Source organism: Mobula hypostoma, chromosome 4 (assembly GCF_963921235.1).
Source record: "Mobula hypostoma chromosome 4, sMobHyp1.1, whole genome shotgun sequence".
NCBI lineage: Eukaryota > Metazoa > Chordata > Chondrichthyes > Myliobatiformes > Myliobatidae > Mobula > Mobula hypostoma.
In genome coordinates this window covers 197924689-197939132 of record NC_086100.1, presented here as the reverse complement: position 1 = coordinate 197939132, position 14444 = coordinate 197924689, and the positions used below count along the sequence as shown (strand labels likewise).

Genomic DNA, 14444 nt, shown 5'->3' with positions numbered 1-14444 from the left:
TACTCTATCGTTCGCAACTAAGCAAGAGTGCAACAAATCCTGCCCTTCAGGGAGAGGTAATGACAATGTAAGTGTGTAGTAATAAGGCTCAAGGAGAAGTAAAATCCATTCAGAACAGAATATAAACAACTTTCAACTCCTTCAGTAATTGCTGTGTACCAGTAGATGTCACTGATGTCTCCTTTATACAGGGGTTCTTTTTTATAACAAAACTATATAAATTTATTCACACACAAAATACAAACAACAAGACAGTTAAGAATCTCAAATTAAAATATGGTCAATATTGTCTATAAAACACTCAATTCCCTTGGAGAGAGTTCCCAAAAGTCCCTCACTGTATGTACCCATAGTGACCGCATGCTCCCTCCCCATGGACACCAGGGCACCAATGTAACCCTGGAAGGGCCTCGGCCTGAAACATCAACTGTTTACTCTTTCCCATAGATGCTGCCTGGTCTGATGAGTTCCTCCAACATCTTGTGTGTATTGCTTTGGATTTCCAGCATCTGCAGACTTCCTTGTGTTTGTTAAATAAGAGCACTTCTCATTCTGCAGACCTCCAGTGAGTATAGACCCAACCTATTTCGCCTTTCCTCAGAAGTCAATGCTTCCATTTCTGCGATCAACCAGCTGAACCTTCACTGAGAATTCCTTTAGATCAGGGGTTCTCAATCTAGGGTCCATGGACACCTTGCCTAATGGTATTGGTCCATGACATAGTGAAGGTTGGGGGTATTTCAGAGACTCTTATGTGGCCACATGGATGATAGAAAAATGGAGGGCTATGTAGGAGGGAAGCAATAGATATGGAGTGGGTTAAAAAGTTGGCACAACAATGTCTACCGAAGGACCTGTACTGTGCTGTACTATTCTACATTCATAGTCAGTAAGTCATAGTTACTGAACCTCTTGTTGTATAAGTTATATATAATTTATGTTAATTTAAATTTATGTAATTGATATTTGCCACGTTTGTAATGTTCTGTGCTATGATGTTCTAATGCACAATGCTAATTTTCATGCCTTTCATACTCCGGGTATGTCTGCCCATCATTATAAACTTGACCTTGAGGTTGAATATTTAGAGCCAAAACAACAGCACTGGGGCAAAATGATGAATGGAGATTATTTGTGCAATAGGACTCAATTGAAGGAGTAGGGCTTATGGCTTATGGCTTCAACATTTCACTTTAAAAGAAAGTTGGACAGGTACATGAATAGGAAAGGTTTAGAGGGATATGGGACAAATGTTGGAAAGTGGGACTAACTTTGAAGGGGCCTCTTGGTCAACATGGACTAGTTGGGCCGAAGGATGTTTCCCTTCTAAATGAAATAGGATAACAACACAACAATGAAGTGTGTGGGATGGGCCATGATGTCTGGATGTCAGACCACATGGACAAAGATTGGTGGCTCACCTAAGGTCAAAGAGTTGTCAGTGGATTCTGGAGTAGGAATTCTATACAGGCAAGAAGAACAAAGTCCGATGACTCCCTGGGTTTGTGATTTGGTGAGACTGAAGTTCGGATGTCCAGTGCTCAGGGTCCCCTCATGAGTGAATCCAAGTTTCGAGACAGATCCTGTCAAGAATCGAGTCGGTCGTTTGGAAGCTAAGTTCAATTGGCTGAAGTCCTGAGTCTGTGAATCTCTGCAGGTCCCCTAGGGTAGTTGAAGGCCCAATGTCTGCCAGTTCAAGTCCACATCCAGTTCCATGGGAGGCCAAAGAATATGGACTGTCCTGGGGTTAGTGGACTATATGTGCATGGTGGGGAGGCGGGGGAGGAAGGGAGGGAGGAATGGGGCATATTTTGCTTTTGTTGTTTTGGTGCTCGTTGTGTTTTGTGTTTATGGGCAAGCTATGATACGACTGGAATGTGTGGCAACACTTGTGGGCTGCCCTCTGCACACCCTTGGGCTGTTAACGCAAGCTACACATTTCATTGCAACACACACAAAATGCTGGAGGAGCTCAGCAGGTCAGGCAGCATCCATGGAAAAGAGTAAATAGTCGACCTTTTGGGCCAAGACCCTTCATGAGTACTGAAAGCAAGGGGGAAGATGCCAGAATAAAAAGGTGGGGGGAGGGGAAGGAGGATAGCTGGAAGGTGATAGGTGAAGCCAGGTGGGTGGGAAAGGTCAGGGGCTGGAGAGGAAGGAATCTGATAGGAGAGGAGAGTGGACTATGGGAGAAAGGAAAGGAGGAAAGACCTAGTGGCAGGTGACAGGCAATTGAGAAATGGTAAGGGGCCAGAGAGGGGAGATGGTAATAGAAGAGTGGTAATTTTTTTTTACCAGAAGGAGAAATAGATGTTCATGCCATCAGGTTCGAGGCTACCCGGATGGAATATAAAGTGTTGCTCCTCCACCCCAAGGGTGGCCTCATCGTGGCACAAGAGGAGGCCATGAAGCAACATATCAGAAGTGGAATGGGAATCGGAATTAAAATGGTTGGCCACTGGGAAATCCCTTGGAGTCAGTGAAGTGGTCCTCCAATTTATGATGGGTCTCACCAATGTAGAGGAGACCGCACCAGAGACAAGAGATGACCCCAGCAGATCCGCGGGTGAAGTGTTGCCTCACCTGAAAGAAGGTGAGGTAGGAGGTGAATGGGCAGATGCAGCACTTTAGCTGCTTGCAGGGATAAGTGGGGGAGGGACAAATGGACAAGAGAATCATGGAGGGAGCGATTCCTGTGGTAAGTGGAGAGAGGGGGAAAGTACAGATACGTTTGGTGGTAGGATCCCTCTGAGATGGTGGAAGTTGCATTTCACTGTATGTTTCAATGTACTGTACATGCGATAAATAAACTTGAATTTTGACTCTATGACTGCAGAGAGGGAGGGAAACATTACCTTGTCGCCCTGTTGGACTTTAGCTATTGAGTGCTGACCTCAGAGGGAGAAAAGCCAGTGGGTGAACCTAGGAACCAGAGAACCAACAGATGGAGAACAGCAGAATGGTTTTAAAGGTTTAGATACCAGGGAATGATTAGCCACAAGCGGTTGGTTCTGTACCCTCGAGAAAAGGATAGTGCACACACATTTGTTTACCTAGGCTGTGTCCTGGTGCCGAAACTGTGATGCTTACCTGCCAGAAAACAGTAGTTGCCAGGGTCTGCTGGGGAAGCAGAAGGCCAACCACCTACAGAGAGCAGAGGTAATAATCAGATTCTGCAGCCAGTCAACTAAGCAAAATGTCAGGGGTTAAAACATTCTGGTCACTGCTTTCTGAACACCTGGAGCCACCTGAGACAAGAGGTGGACTTCATGGACAAATACCAGTCTTTTGTCATTAGTTCATTCCTCCTCACTGTTTATATTCCCTCATGTCTCATAGTTCAATGCCTCCATGGCAACACCACTCCCCACATTCTCCTCAGTCTGCCAACTCTCTAAACTTCAATCTCTGATCTCCTGTCATTAAGAACTCATCCAGTTCAGTAACTGACATGAGGAAAGGAAACCTGACTCTTTATCCAGTGGAGACCACAAGACAAGACCTAAGTCAATGTACACAAAATGCTGGAGCAACTCAGCAAGTCATAACTGATGAAAGGTCTCAGCCTGAAATATTGATCGTCTGTTCCTCTCCATAGGTGCTGGCTGACTTGCTGAGTTCTTCCAGCATTTGTGTGTGTTTTAATATTGACCCCTCTGTCACTAATTCCTCAAAGTCGTGATGTGCTGACACTGGAGAGGGTTCAAAGGAGGTTCACAAAAAAGATTGCACGATTTAACGACTTATCATATGAAGAGCGTTTGATGGCTCTTGGCCTGTACTTGCTGGAATTCTGAAGAACGAGGGGTGATCTATTTGAAACCTATCGAATGTTGAAAGGGCTTGATAGAGTGCATATGGAGAGGATGCTTCCTATGGTGGGAGAGTCCAGGATCAGAGGACACAGCCTCAGGATAGAGAAGTGTTCTCTTAAAACGGAGATGAGGAGAAATTTCTTTAGCTAGAGAATGGATGAATCTGTGGAATTCATTGCCACAGGCAACTGTGGAGGCCAAGTTTTTGTGTATATTTAAGGCAGTGGTTGACAGATTCTTGTTGAGTAAGGGTAAAAAGTTATACAGGGAGAAGGCAATTGGGGCTGAGAGGAAATTTGGATCAGCCATGATGAAATGATAGAGCAGAGTTGGTGGGCCAAATGGCCTAATTCTGCTCCTATATCTTATGGTTAGGCCAAGTATGAGGGTTCATATAAGGTCTTGTACTTTGCACTTCCCAATGCAGTTTTTATTTGGCGTGTGTTATAGCTGACTATGGACGTTGTTGATTTAATTGGTATACATTTCCATAGATACTTACAATTGGTGTCCCAAAAGGAATATAACCTGTAAGAAAGACAGACATTGAAATGATTTTCATCATTGTGACCACATTCTACATTTCCCTTCCCCTGCATACCCTCTTTACACACTTCCAATTCTTCTCTGACCCTTTAAATTAAATCGGGGTGTGGGGTTACAGCTTAAAAAAATTATACTGTTGTAGCAGCTTCAGCCCACTTCCTCTGACAGCTTGTTTTATACACTCACTACTCTCTGTATGAAAAAGTTTCCCCTCAGGTCCTCTTTAATTATTTGTCTCTCAATCTAAACCTAGGTCTCTTAGTTTTGGTCTCCCCTAACTTGTGGAAAACCTCGATGGTCCCAAGCCTGGCTGTGAAAGGAGGAGGCTTGGACATGGGGTTAGCAACCCCATCCCACAAAAACACAGAGCTACAGAAATGCCAGCAGAAAACCCAAAGACCTCATCTCTGGGAGAAGCAGCATCTTCACTTAGAAGACGTATGAATTTGTGTGGTGAAAGCTGCATCTCCATCAAAGCCAGGAGGCCAATCATCCTTCTATCATCCAGGACCACTACCACTGGAACATGAACCAACGTCACCATGCAAGCACGAATGTGAAACCACTGGGCAAAGTGGAAGAGAGGCCCGTCAAAGAACCCTGGCAACGCGACTTTAGTGCTGACACCAAGAGGATGGGCTATGCCTGGGGACAGCTTGAAGGACAGGCCCAGGACAGAGGATTCTGGCGAGCTGCTGTCGACTAGGGGTGATGGGCTTAACTAACTAACTTGGAGAAGACAGTGTTAATGCTCACCTTATCTTTGCCTCTCATAATTTTAATAATTCTCTTGAGTTTGCCCCTTATTCTCCTACATTCCAAGGAATAAATTCCTAGCCTGGCCAGCCTTTCTATATACTGTAAATCAGACCCCGTAATCTAGGCAATATCCTTGTAAATCCAGATGAAACGTCTCAACCTAAAATTTTAACTGTTTATTCTCCTCATAGATGCTATCGTGACCTCTGAGTTCCTTCATTGTTTAGTGTGTGTTGATCCAGACTCCCTGCACCTGCAGTATCCCTTGTTTATCCCTGCAAACCTTTCCTGCACTCTTTCCAGGTTAACTATGTCTTTCTTATAAAGGGTATACACATAATACATGACAAGCTGCACACAGTAGCCTCACCAACAACTGATACCCACTGCCTATCACCTCCCTCATGGTTCCGCCTCCTTCTACTACCCATTGTTTTCCTGCCTATCACCTCCCTGCTTCCCCTCCCCCACCCCTTTGTCTTTCAAATTACTGGTTTTTCAACTGGACCTACCAGCCTTCTCCTTCCCACCCTCCCCCACCTTCTTTATAGGGCCTCTGCCCCTTCCCTCTTCAGTCTTGATGAAGGGTTCCGGCCCGAAACGTCGACTCATCGTTTCCACAGATGCTGCCCGACCTGCTGAGTTCCTCCAGCGTGTTGTGAGTGCTGCTTTGATCCCAGCATCTGCAGATTATTTTGTGTTTATGATACAGCTGGAATGTAATGTCCCTACTCCTGTACTCAGTGATGTACAGACTGATAAAGGCCAGTATACTAAATGCTTTTTTTCACCACCCTGTCTACCTGTGATGTTTGGAGGAGGAGGAGGAGTAGTTGGTGTTGTTGTTGTTGTTGTTGTTGTTGAAGTTTATTGATCCCGAGTGGGAAATTCTTTCATTACAACAGCAACATTTAAAAACACACTTAGCTGTGTACAGACTCAACTAATAATAAACATAATGTACACAATAATAATTTACCAATGTGCAATAACGTGCAATAATAATGTCTGAAATAATAAAACAGAGACTATTGTGTGTTCTCCTTTCGCACAGAGATGATCTGTTGTATTTGCTTCTTGCATTTGGTAGGAAAGATTTTCTGTAATGGCACCCAACAGGAGGGCACCCAAAAGATTCAAAGTATAGCTGCCTTTGCAATGAATTAGCATGTGCACTGAAATTTTCTAAGAACTGTTCACCATCTATCTCCGCTTCCCAGTATTATGTACAAGAACAGCTACTTCCCTTCAACCATTCGGCACAATCCTAATCACTGAAATTTGGCAACACCGTGACCACTTTGATCACTTTGAACTGCAGTAGATTTTGTTTTATTTCTGTTCTAATTGTGTTCTTTCTTGTAGAAGTATTATTCATATTTAATCATGTTTATTCATGGTTAGTCCTGACGAAGGGTCTCGGCCTGAAACGTCGACTGCACCTCGTCCTAGAGATGCTGCCTGGCCTGCTGCATTCACCAGCAACTTTTATGTGTGTTGCTATTCATGTTTAATTGATGTTTCTCATGAGAATGCTGCCTATCTGATGCTACGTGCCGGTGATGCTGCTGCAAGTAGTTTTTCATTGCACCTGGTAGAGATGTACAAGTTGTTAAGAGGCACAGATAGAGTGGACAACCAGAGGCTTTTTCCCCAGGGTGGAAATGTCATCATTTTAAGGTGATTGGAGGAGAGTATCGGAGGTGGGGAGAGACGTCAGAGATAAGCTTTTTACACAGAGCGATGAGTACGTGGAATGCCCTGCCAGGGATAGTGGTCGAGGCAGAATACATTTGGGACATTTAAAAGACTCTTAGATAGGTAAATGGTTGATAGATAAATGGAGGACTATGTGTGGGGCAAGGAGTTAGATTGATCTTAAAGTAGCTAAATGGCCCTTGTGGCTACGGGGATCGGGGGGTATGGAAGGAAGGCTGGTGCAGGGTTCTGAGTTGGATGATCAGCCATGATCATAATAAATGGCGGTGCAGGCTCGAAGGGCCGAATGGCCTACTCCTGCACCTATTTTCTATGTTTCTATGTTTCTATGTTTAACAGGTCGACACAAGATCATGTTCCAAAGTACTGTGCTGTTATGTTCTATGTACTTGTGCATATGACAATAAACTTGACTTTGAATTACCTCAGATGACACATAATGATCAGTGAAGTGCCCAATAATGATCCAGGCTTTGTGCACTGATGCTCCCATTTTAATATGAAGTTGAGGCCCGGTAGTTGAAGCACCTGAGTCGATGTGTCGATAAGAAAAAGAGCTGATTGTGGACTTCAGAAAGAGTAAGACAAGGGAACACGCACTAGTCCTCATAGAGGGATCAGAAGTGGAAAGAGTGAGCGATTTCAAATTCCTGGGTGTCAATATCCCTGAAGATCTAACCTGGACCCAACATATTGATGCAGCTACAAAGAAGGCTATAGTTCATTCGGGGTTTGAGGAGATTTGGTTTGTTTCCAAAAATACTTGGAAATTTCTACAGATATACCGTGGAGAGCATTCTAACTAGCATGGGGGAGGGGGTGGGGCAGGTGAACGAATGCACGGGAAGAAAGTAAGCTGTAAAGAGCTGTAAACTTAGTCATCTCTATCATGAGCACCAGCCTCCATAGTATCCAGCACGTCTTCAAGGAGCGAATGCCTAAACAGGTGGCATCCATCATTAAGAACCCCCATAACCCAAGTCATGCCCTGTTCTCATTGCTACCATCAGGAGTAATATGTACACACTTACTGTAATTCACAGTTCTTTTTCTCTATTCCTATGTATTCATAGAACTGCTGCTGCTGCAAAGTTAACAAATTTCATGACATTTGCTGGAGATATTAAACCTGATTCTGAGTCCAGCAGTTGGAGGCTCTCAGTCTGCGAGTCCGAGTCCACTGGAGGTTGGAAGTCCAGAGGCGGCCTTTCTGTGTTTGTGGAAGGGTGGGTGAATGTGAGAGAGGAAAGGGGGCTGTTTTGCTTTTGTTACTGTGTTGTCATTATTGCTTATGTTAAAAAGCGGCACACCTGAGGACTGCGAGAAATTCAGAGTCCAGCAGAGGAGGACAAAGGGCTTAATTAGGAAAGATTATGAGAGAAAGCTGGCAGGGAACATAAAAACTGACTGTAAAAGATTTTATAGACATGTGAAAAGAAGAAGATTGGTTAAGACAAATGTAGGTCCCTTACAGTCAGAAACAGGTGAATTGATCATGGGGAACAAGGACATGGCAGACCAATTGAATAACTACTTTGGTTCTGTCTTCACTAAGGAGGACATAAATAATCTTCCGGAAATAGTAGGGGACCGAGGGTCTAGTGAGATGGAGGAACTGAGGGAAATACATGTTAGTGGGGAAGTGGTGTTAGGTAAATTGAAGGGATTAAGGGTAGATAAATCCCTAGGGCCAGATGGTCTGCATCCCAGAGTGCTTAAGGAAGTAGCCCAAGAAATAGTGGATGCATTAGTGATAATTTTTCAAAACTCTTTAGATTCTAGATTAGTTCCTGAGGACTGGAGGGTGGCTAATGTAACCCCGCTTTTTAAAAAAGGAGGGAGAGAGAAACCGGGGAATTATAGACCGGTAAGCCTAACATCGGCGGTGGGGAAAATGCTAGAGTCAGTTATCAAAGATGTGATAACAGCACATTTGGAAAGTGGTGAAATCATTGGACAAAGTCAGCATGGATTTGTGAAAGGAAAATCATGTCTGAAGAATCTCATAGAATTTTTTGAGGATGTAACTAGTAGAGTGGATAGGGGAGAACCAGTGGATGTGGTATATTTGGATTTTCAAAAGGCTTTTGACAAGGTCCCACACAGGAGATTAGTGTGCAAACTTAAAGCACACGGTATTGGGGGTATGGTACTGATGTGGATAGAGAATTGGTTGGCAGACAGGAAGCAAAGAGTGGGAATAAACGGGACCTTTTCAGAATGGCAGGCAGTGACTAGTGGGGTACCGCAAGGCTCAGTGCTGGGGCCCCAGTTGTTTACAATATATATTAATGACTTAGATGAGGGAATTAAATGCAGCATCTCCAAGTTTGCGGATGGCACAAAGCTGGGCGGCAGTGTTAGCTGTGAGGAGGATGCTAAGAGGATGCAGGGTGACTTGGATAGGTTAGGTGAGTGGGCAAATTCATGGCAGATGCAATTTAATGTGGATAAATGTGCGGTTATCCACTCTGGTGGCAAGAACAGGAAAGCAGATTATTATCTGAATGGTGGCCGATTAGGAAAAGGGGAGGTGCAACGAGACCTGGGTGTCATTGTACACCAGCCATTGAAAGTGGGCATGCAGGTACAGCAGGTGGTGAAAAAGGCAAATGGTATGCTGGCATTTATAGCGAGAGGATTCGAGTACAGGAGCAGGGAGGTACTACTGCAGTTATACAAGGCCTTGGTGAGACCACACCTGGAGTATTGTGTGTAGTTTTGGTCCCCTAATCTGAGGAAAGACATTCTTGCCATAGAGGGAGTACAAAGAAGTTTCACCAGATTGATTCCTGGGATGGCAGGACTTTAATATGATGAAAGACTGGATCGACTAGGCTTGTATTCTCTGGAATTTAGAAGATTGATGGGAGATCTGATTGAAACATATAAAATTCTAAGGGGATTGGACAGGCTAGATGCAGGAAGATTGTTCCCGATGTTGGGGACATCCAGAACGAGGGGTCACAGTTTGAGGATAAAGGGGAAGCCTTTTAGGACCAAGATGAGGAAAAACTTCTTCACACAGAGAGTGGTGAATCTGTGGAATTCTCTACCACAGGAAACAGTTGAGGCCAGTTCATTGGCTATATTTAAGAGGGAGTTAGATATGGCCCTTGTGACTAAAGGGATCAGGGGGTATGGAGAGAAGGCAGGTATAGGGTTCCGAGTTGGATGATCAGCCATGATCATACTGAATGGCGGTGCAGGCTCGAAGGGCCGAATGGCTGACTCCTGCACCTATTTTCTGTGTTTCTATATTTCTATGTTCTGAGCATTGTGGGTACACTACGTTGGTGTCAGAGTGTGTGGTGACACTTGCGGGCTGCCCCAGCACACCCTTAGGTTGTGTTGGTTGTTAACACAAATGATGTATTTCACTGCATGTTTCGATGTACAAGTGATAAATGAATCTGAATCTAGAGAACAGTAGCTGACATTATCTGGGCAGGACAGCCTCCAACAGCAAAGTGGCATCAGAGTCCAATCTCCTGACACCCCTGTCCCCGAATGACATGTTAAACATTCCCCTACATACATACACACACACACACACACTGCTGGCATCAGCACTTCTGTTAAATATGTAACAAATACAAAGAATTCCAACAACAATTAACTAGTGACTTACTCTTGTTTTTGGGATAATTATTGTTTCACTCCGAAATGAAGTAAAGCATGGAAATTTACAAAACTGTCTGCATCTCCTCAGCAAACAGAGTGGTCCAGCCCTAGGTGCAGCAAGCCCTGGACATGAGTCAGGCGTGGGCTGATACTTGGTAGGTAATACTACAACACCGAAGTGCTGGACAATTTCCATCTCTGACAAGAGAGTCTAACCATTTGGTATGACTCGAGGTGTTGGGAGGAGGGGTAGTGTTGGCATCACGAGGTGCTGGGGAGGAGGGGTAGTGTTGCTATCACCACTGGCCAGTGAGTCATCTGAACCAGATATATGAAGGACCTTGGCCTGAAACGTCAACTATCCCTCCAGAGATCTTGCTGACTCAGTGAGAACCTCCAGCACCTTTTGTATTACTACTAGAGCTGATTAAAGTTTGTTTATCCAGCAATGAGTGACTCATCACATTCTGTTACCCCACAGCCTTTCCACTGCCATGGTAGCATAGTGGTTAGCACAACACTTCCCACTACCAGTGACCTGGGTTCAATTCCCGTCACTGCCTATAAGGAGTTTGTACATTCTCCCTGTGACCGCATGGGTTTCCTCCGGGTATTCCAGTTTCCTCCCACATTCCAAAGACATACTGGTTGGCAGGTTAGTTGGTCATTGTAAACTGTTCCATGATTGGACGAGGATTAAATCAGGGGATTGCTGGGCGGCACGGCTCAAAGGGCTGGAAGGGCCTATTCAGCGCTGTATCTCAATAAATAAATGAAAAATAAGAGGAACGAGTCAGGAGTGTGATGGAATACTCTCCACTTCCTGGATGAGCTCAGCTCCAATTTAGTAGGCAAAGACCATATTTAGTAGGCACCCTATCCAACACTCTGAGCATTCACACATAAGGCAACACGCTAGCATAGTGGTTAGTGTAACACTTTCCAGTGCCAGCAAATAGAAGATCAGGGGTTCTATTCCTGCAACTGATTGTAAGAAACTTGTACATTTGCACTGTGAGCATGTGGGTTTCTCCATGTGCTCTGGTTTCCTCCCACATTCCAAAGACCTACGGGTTAGGGTTAGTGAGTTGTGGGCATACTATGTTGGTACTAGAAGTGTTGCAACACTTGCTGGCTGCCCCCATCACATCCTTGAATGGGATTGGTCATTGATATAAAATGACACATTTCACTGTATGTTTTGATGTACAAATAAAGCTAATCTCTAATCTCTCTGACCGCACTGTCATCACCTTCACCAGAAGACTGCAGCAGTTCAAGAAGGTGGCTGATTGCCAACTCTCAACGGCATTGAATGATGGCCAATAAATACTGCCTTTGAAAGTGAAATCCAGATCCCAAAAAAGTCAGTAAAACTCTCCTCTCCTAAACCCTCAGGTCAATCTAAATACCTGCACAGCTTCAATAACTACAACCAAACATGTGCTTCAGAAAAGATACGCGGGGATATGTTTTGCTGAGTCAAAGTCAAAGTAAATTTCAGGCATCACGGTAGTATAATGGTTAGCACACTGCTATTACAGCTCAGTGTTCCAGAGTTTGGGGTTCATTTCCTGCGCTGACTGTAAGGAGTTTGTACCTATTCCTCGTGACTGCGTGGCATTACTCCGGGTGCTCCGGTTCCCTTCCAGTCCAAGGATGAAATTGTTGGTAGGTTAATTGGTGATTATAAATTGTCATGTGATTAGGCTAGGGGTTAAATCGGTGGGTTGCTGGATGGTGCGGCTTGTTGGGTTGGAAGGGCCTGTTACACAACGTATCTCTAAAATAAATTTATTTTCAAAGTACCTACTGTATATACTACCCTGCGATTCATTTTGTTGCAGATATTTACAGGGAAATAAAGAAATACAAGCTTATCTATGAAAAAAACTATAAACAAGTGTTTAAAGGAAGACAAATTGTGCAAATAAATTAAAAAAATAACACTGAGAATGTGAGTTGGAACGAGTCCTTGAAAGTGAGTTGTGGGCTCAGTTCAGAGTAGCGGTCAGTGAAGATATCCACGTCATTTCAGGAGGCTGATGGTTGTCGGGTAATAACTGTTCCTGAACCTGATGGTGTGGGACATCAGGCTCCTGTACTTCCTGCCTGATGGTTGTAGGGTAATACCTGTTCCTGAACCTGATGGTGTGGGACATCGGGCTCCTGTACTTCCTGCCTGATGGTTGTAGGGTAATACCTGTTCCTGAACCTGATGGTTGTAGGGTAATAACTGTTCCTGAACCTAGTGGTGTGGGACCTCAGACTCCTGTACTTCCTGTCTGATGGTAGTTGTGAGAAGAGAACATGGTCTGGATGGTGGTGGTCCTTGTTGATAGATGCTACTTTCTTGTGGCAGCACTCGTTCGTTGATGTAGCTCAATGTTGGGCGGGGGGCATTGCTTGTGATGGACTGATCTGTATCCAATACTCTCTATAATCTTTTCCATTCCTGGGCACTGATGTTCCTATACCAGGCCGTGATGCAAGCTGTACATCTATGGAGGTTAGTCAAAGTTCTGTCAGAGTTTTCCTGACAACGAAGTAGGCTAAGTTATTCTGGGATCGTGACCATCTATGAAAGGGGAACGTTCAAAGAGGATTTTCGGTTTTGTGACAGATTGTGCAGAAATTGTAATTTGAGGAGAGATCAGCAAAAATTGTTCTTAGGTTGAACTTTCAATCCCTACCACACTAGTTGGAAGGACTAAGTGTTTATGCGTTCCTGCTTTGTGCCAGGAGGTGGCTAAACCTTGAAGAAAACAGCCTATTCTTACATATTTCAGAGAAAAGAGTTTGATAAGAGATTCACAACTTTAGTAACGAGCCATCATTGAAAAAAATAAAAGCATGAGTGGAACCTGTTCTTGTAAAATTATAAAAACATACCTGACATTCTGAAAGGCATCAAAATCTTCTCATTGGTATCCGGATGTAAAACAGCCTTAAAACAAATCAGAAGAAAAGAATAAATATCACTGTATCAGGTGCCTTAATATAGCACTGGCAGGGCCCGGGCATGAAGGTAGAGCGGTTCAAATTCTGGACTTGCAATCCATGACTAATGATTGAAGAGGACATGTTCAAAATCACTACAGCAGTTGTAGCCGTAAATTCAGCTAAATACCTTATACTGGAATATAGCCATTTTCAGTCATGAGAATCTTGAGCTTCTCCTACCTTCATAACAAATGACACGTTAATATTGGAGAGGGTCCAGAGAAGGTTCATGAGCACGATCCTGTGATTGGAAGGGTTAATGTATGAGGAGCGTTTGATGGCTCTGGCTGGGCCTGTACTCACTGATATCTCTCATCAACTCCTCATTGAAACCTCTCGAATATTGAAAGGCCTAGATAAAGTGGACATAGTGAAGCTGTTTCCTGTAGTAGGTGAGTCTAGGACCATACGGCACAGCCTCAGAATAGAAAGATATCCATTTAGAACAGAGATGAGAAGGAACTTGTTTAGCCAGATGGTGGGGAATCTGTGGAATTCATTGCCACAGATGAATGTGGAGGCCAAGTCATTGGGTATACAGTAATTAAAGCTGCGATTGATAGGTCCTTGATTAGCAAAGATGTCAAAGGTTATGGGGAGAAGGCAGGAGAATGTGGTTGAGAGGGTTAATAAATCACCTTGTTTTGCTTTTGTTTGGTTGTTTTTTGCATTTGCTGTTGCTGTTGCTTGTGTTGTTCTGCTGAACACTGTTGACATACAATGTTGGTGCCAGAATGTTTGGTGACACTTGCAGGCTGCCCCCAGCACATCCTTAGGTTGTGTTGGTTCTTAATGTAAACGAAGCATTTCACTATGTTTGGATGTACATGTGATAAGTCGATGAATGTGAATCTGAAATGCCCTTTGACCCAGCAAATAATCAGCTGAAGGGAAATTCAGGATGGGCAGTAAATAGGATGGTTATTTCTAGCTGAGACTGTGCATCACAGGCATTTCCATATGATAGTTACAGCTCAT

General features: G+C 44.0%; 1 protein-coding gene across 1 annotated transcript in view; it reads right to left on the bottom strand.

Annotated features, from left to right (window-relative positions):
* LOC134345861 (sideroflexin-5-like) overlaps positions 1-14444 on the bottom strand; it is a 271312-nt gene that overhangs the window by 188223 nt on the left and 68645 nt on the right. The window contains exons 5-7 of the mRNA XM_063047176.1: positions 13356-13410; positions 4318-4343; positions 3091-3144 (exon numbers count right to left, since the gene is read on the bottom strand). Coding sequence (XP_062903246.1) covers positions 3091-3144; positions 4318-4343; positions 13356-13410 — 135 coding nt within the window. The remainder of the gene's footprint in view (positions 1-3090; positions 3145-4317; positions 4344-13355; positions 13411-14444) is intronic.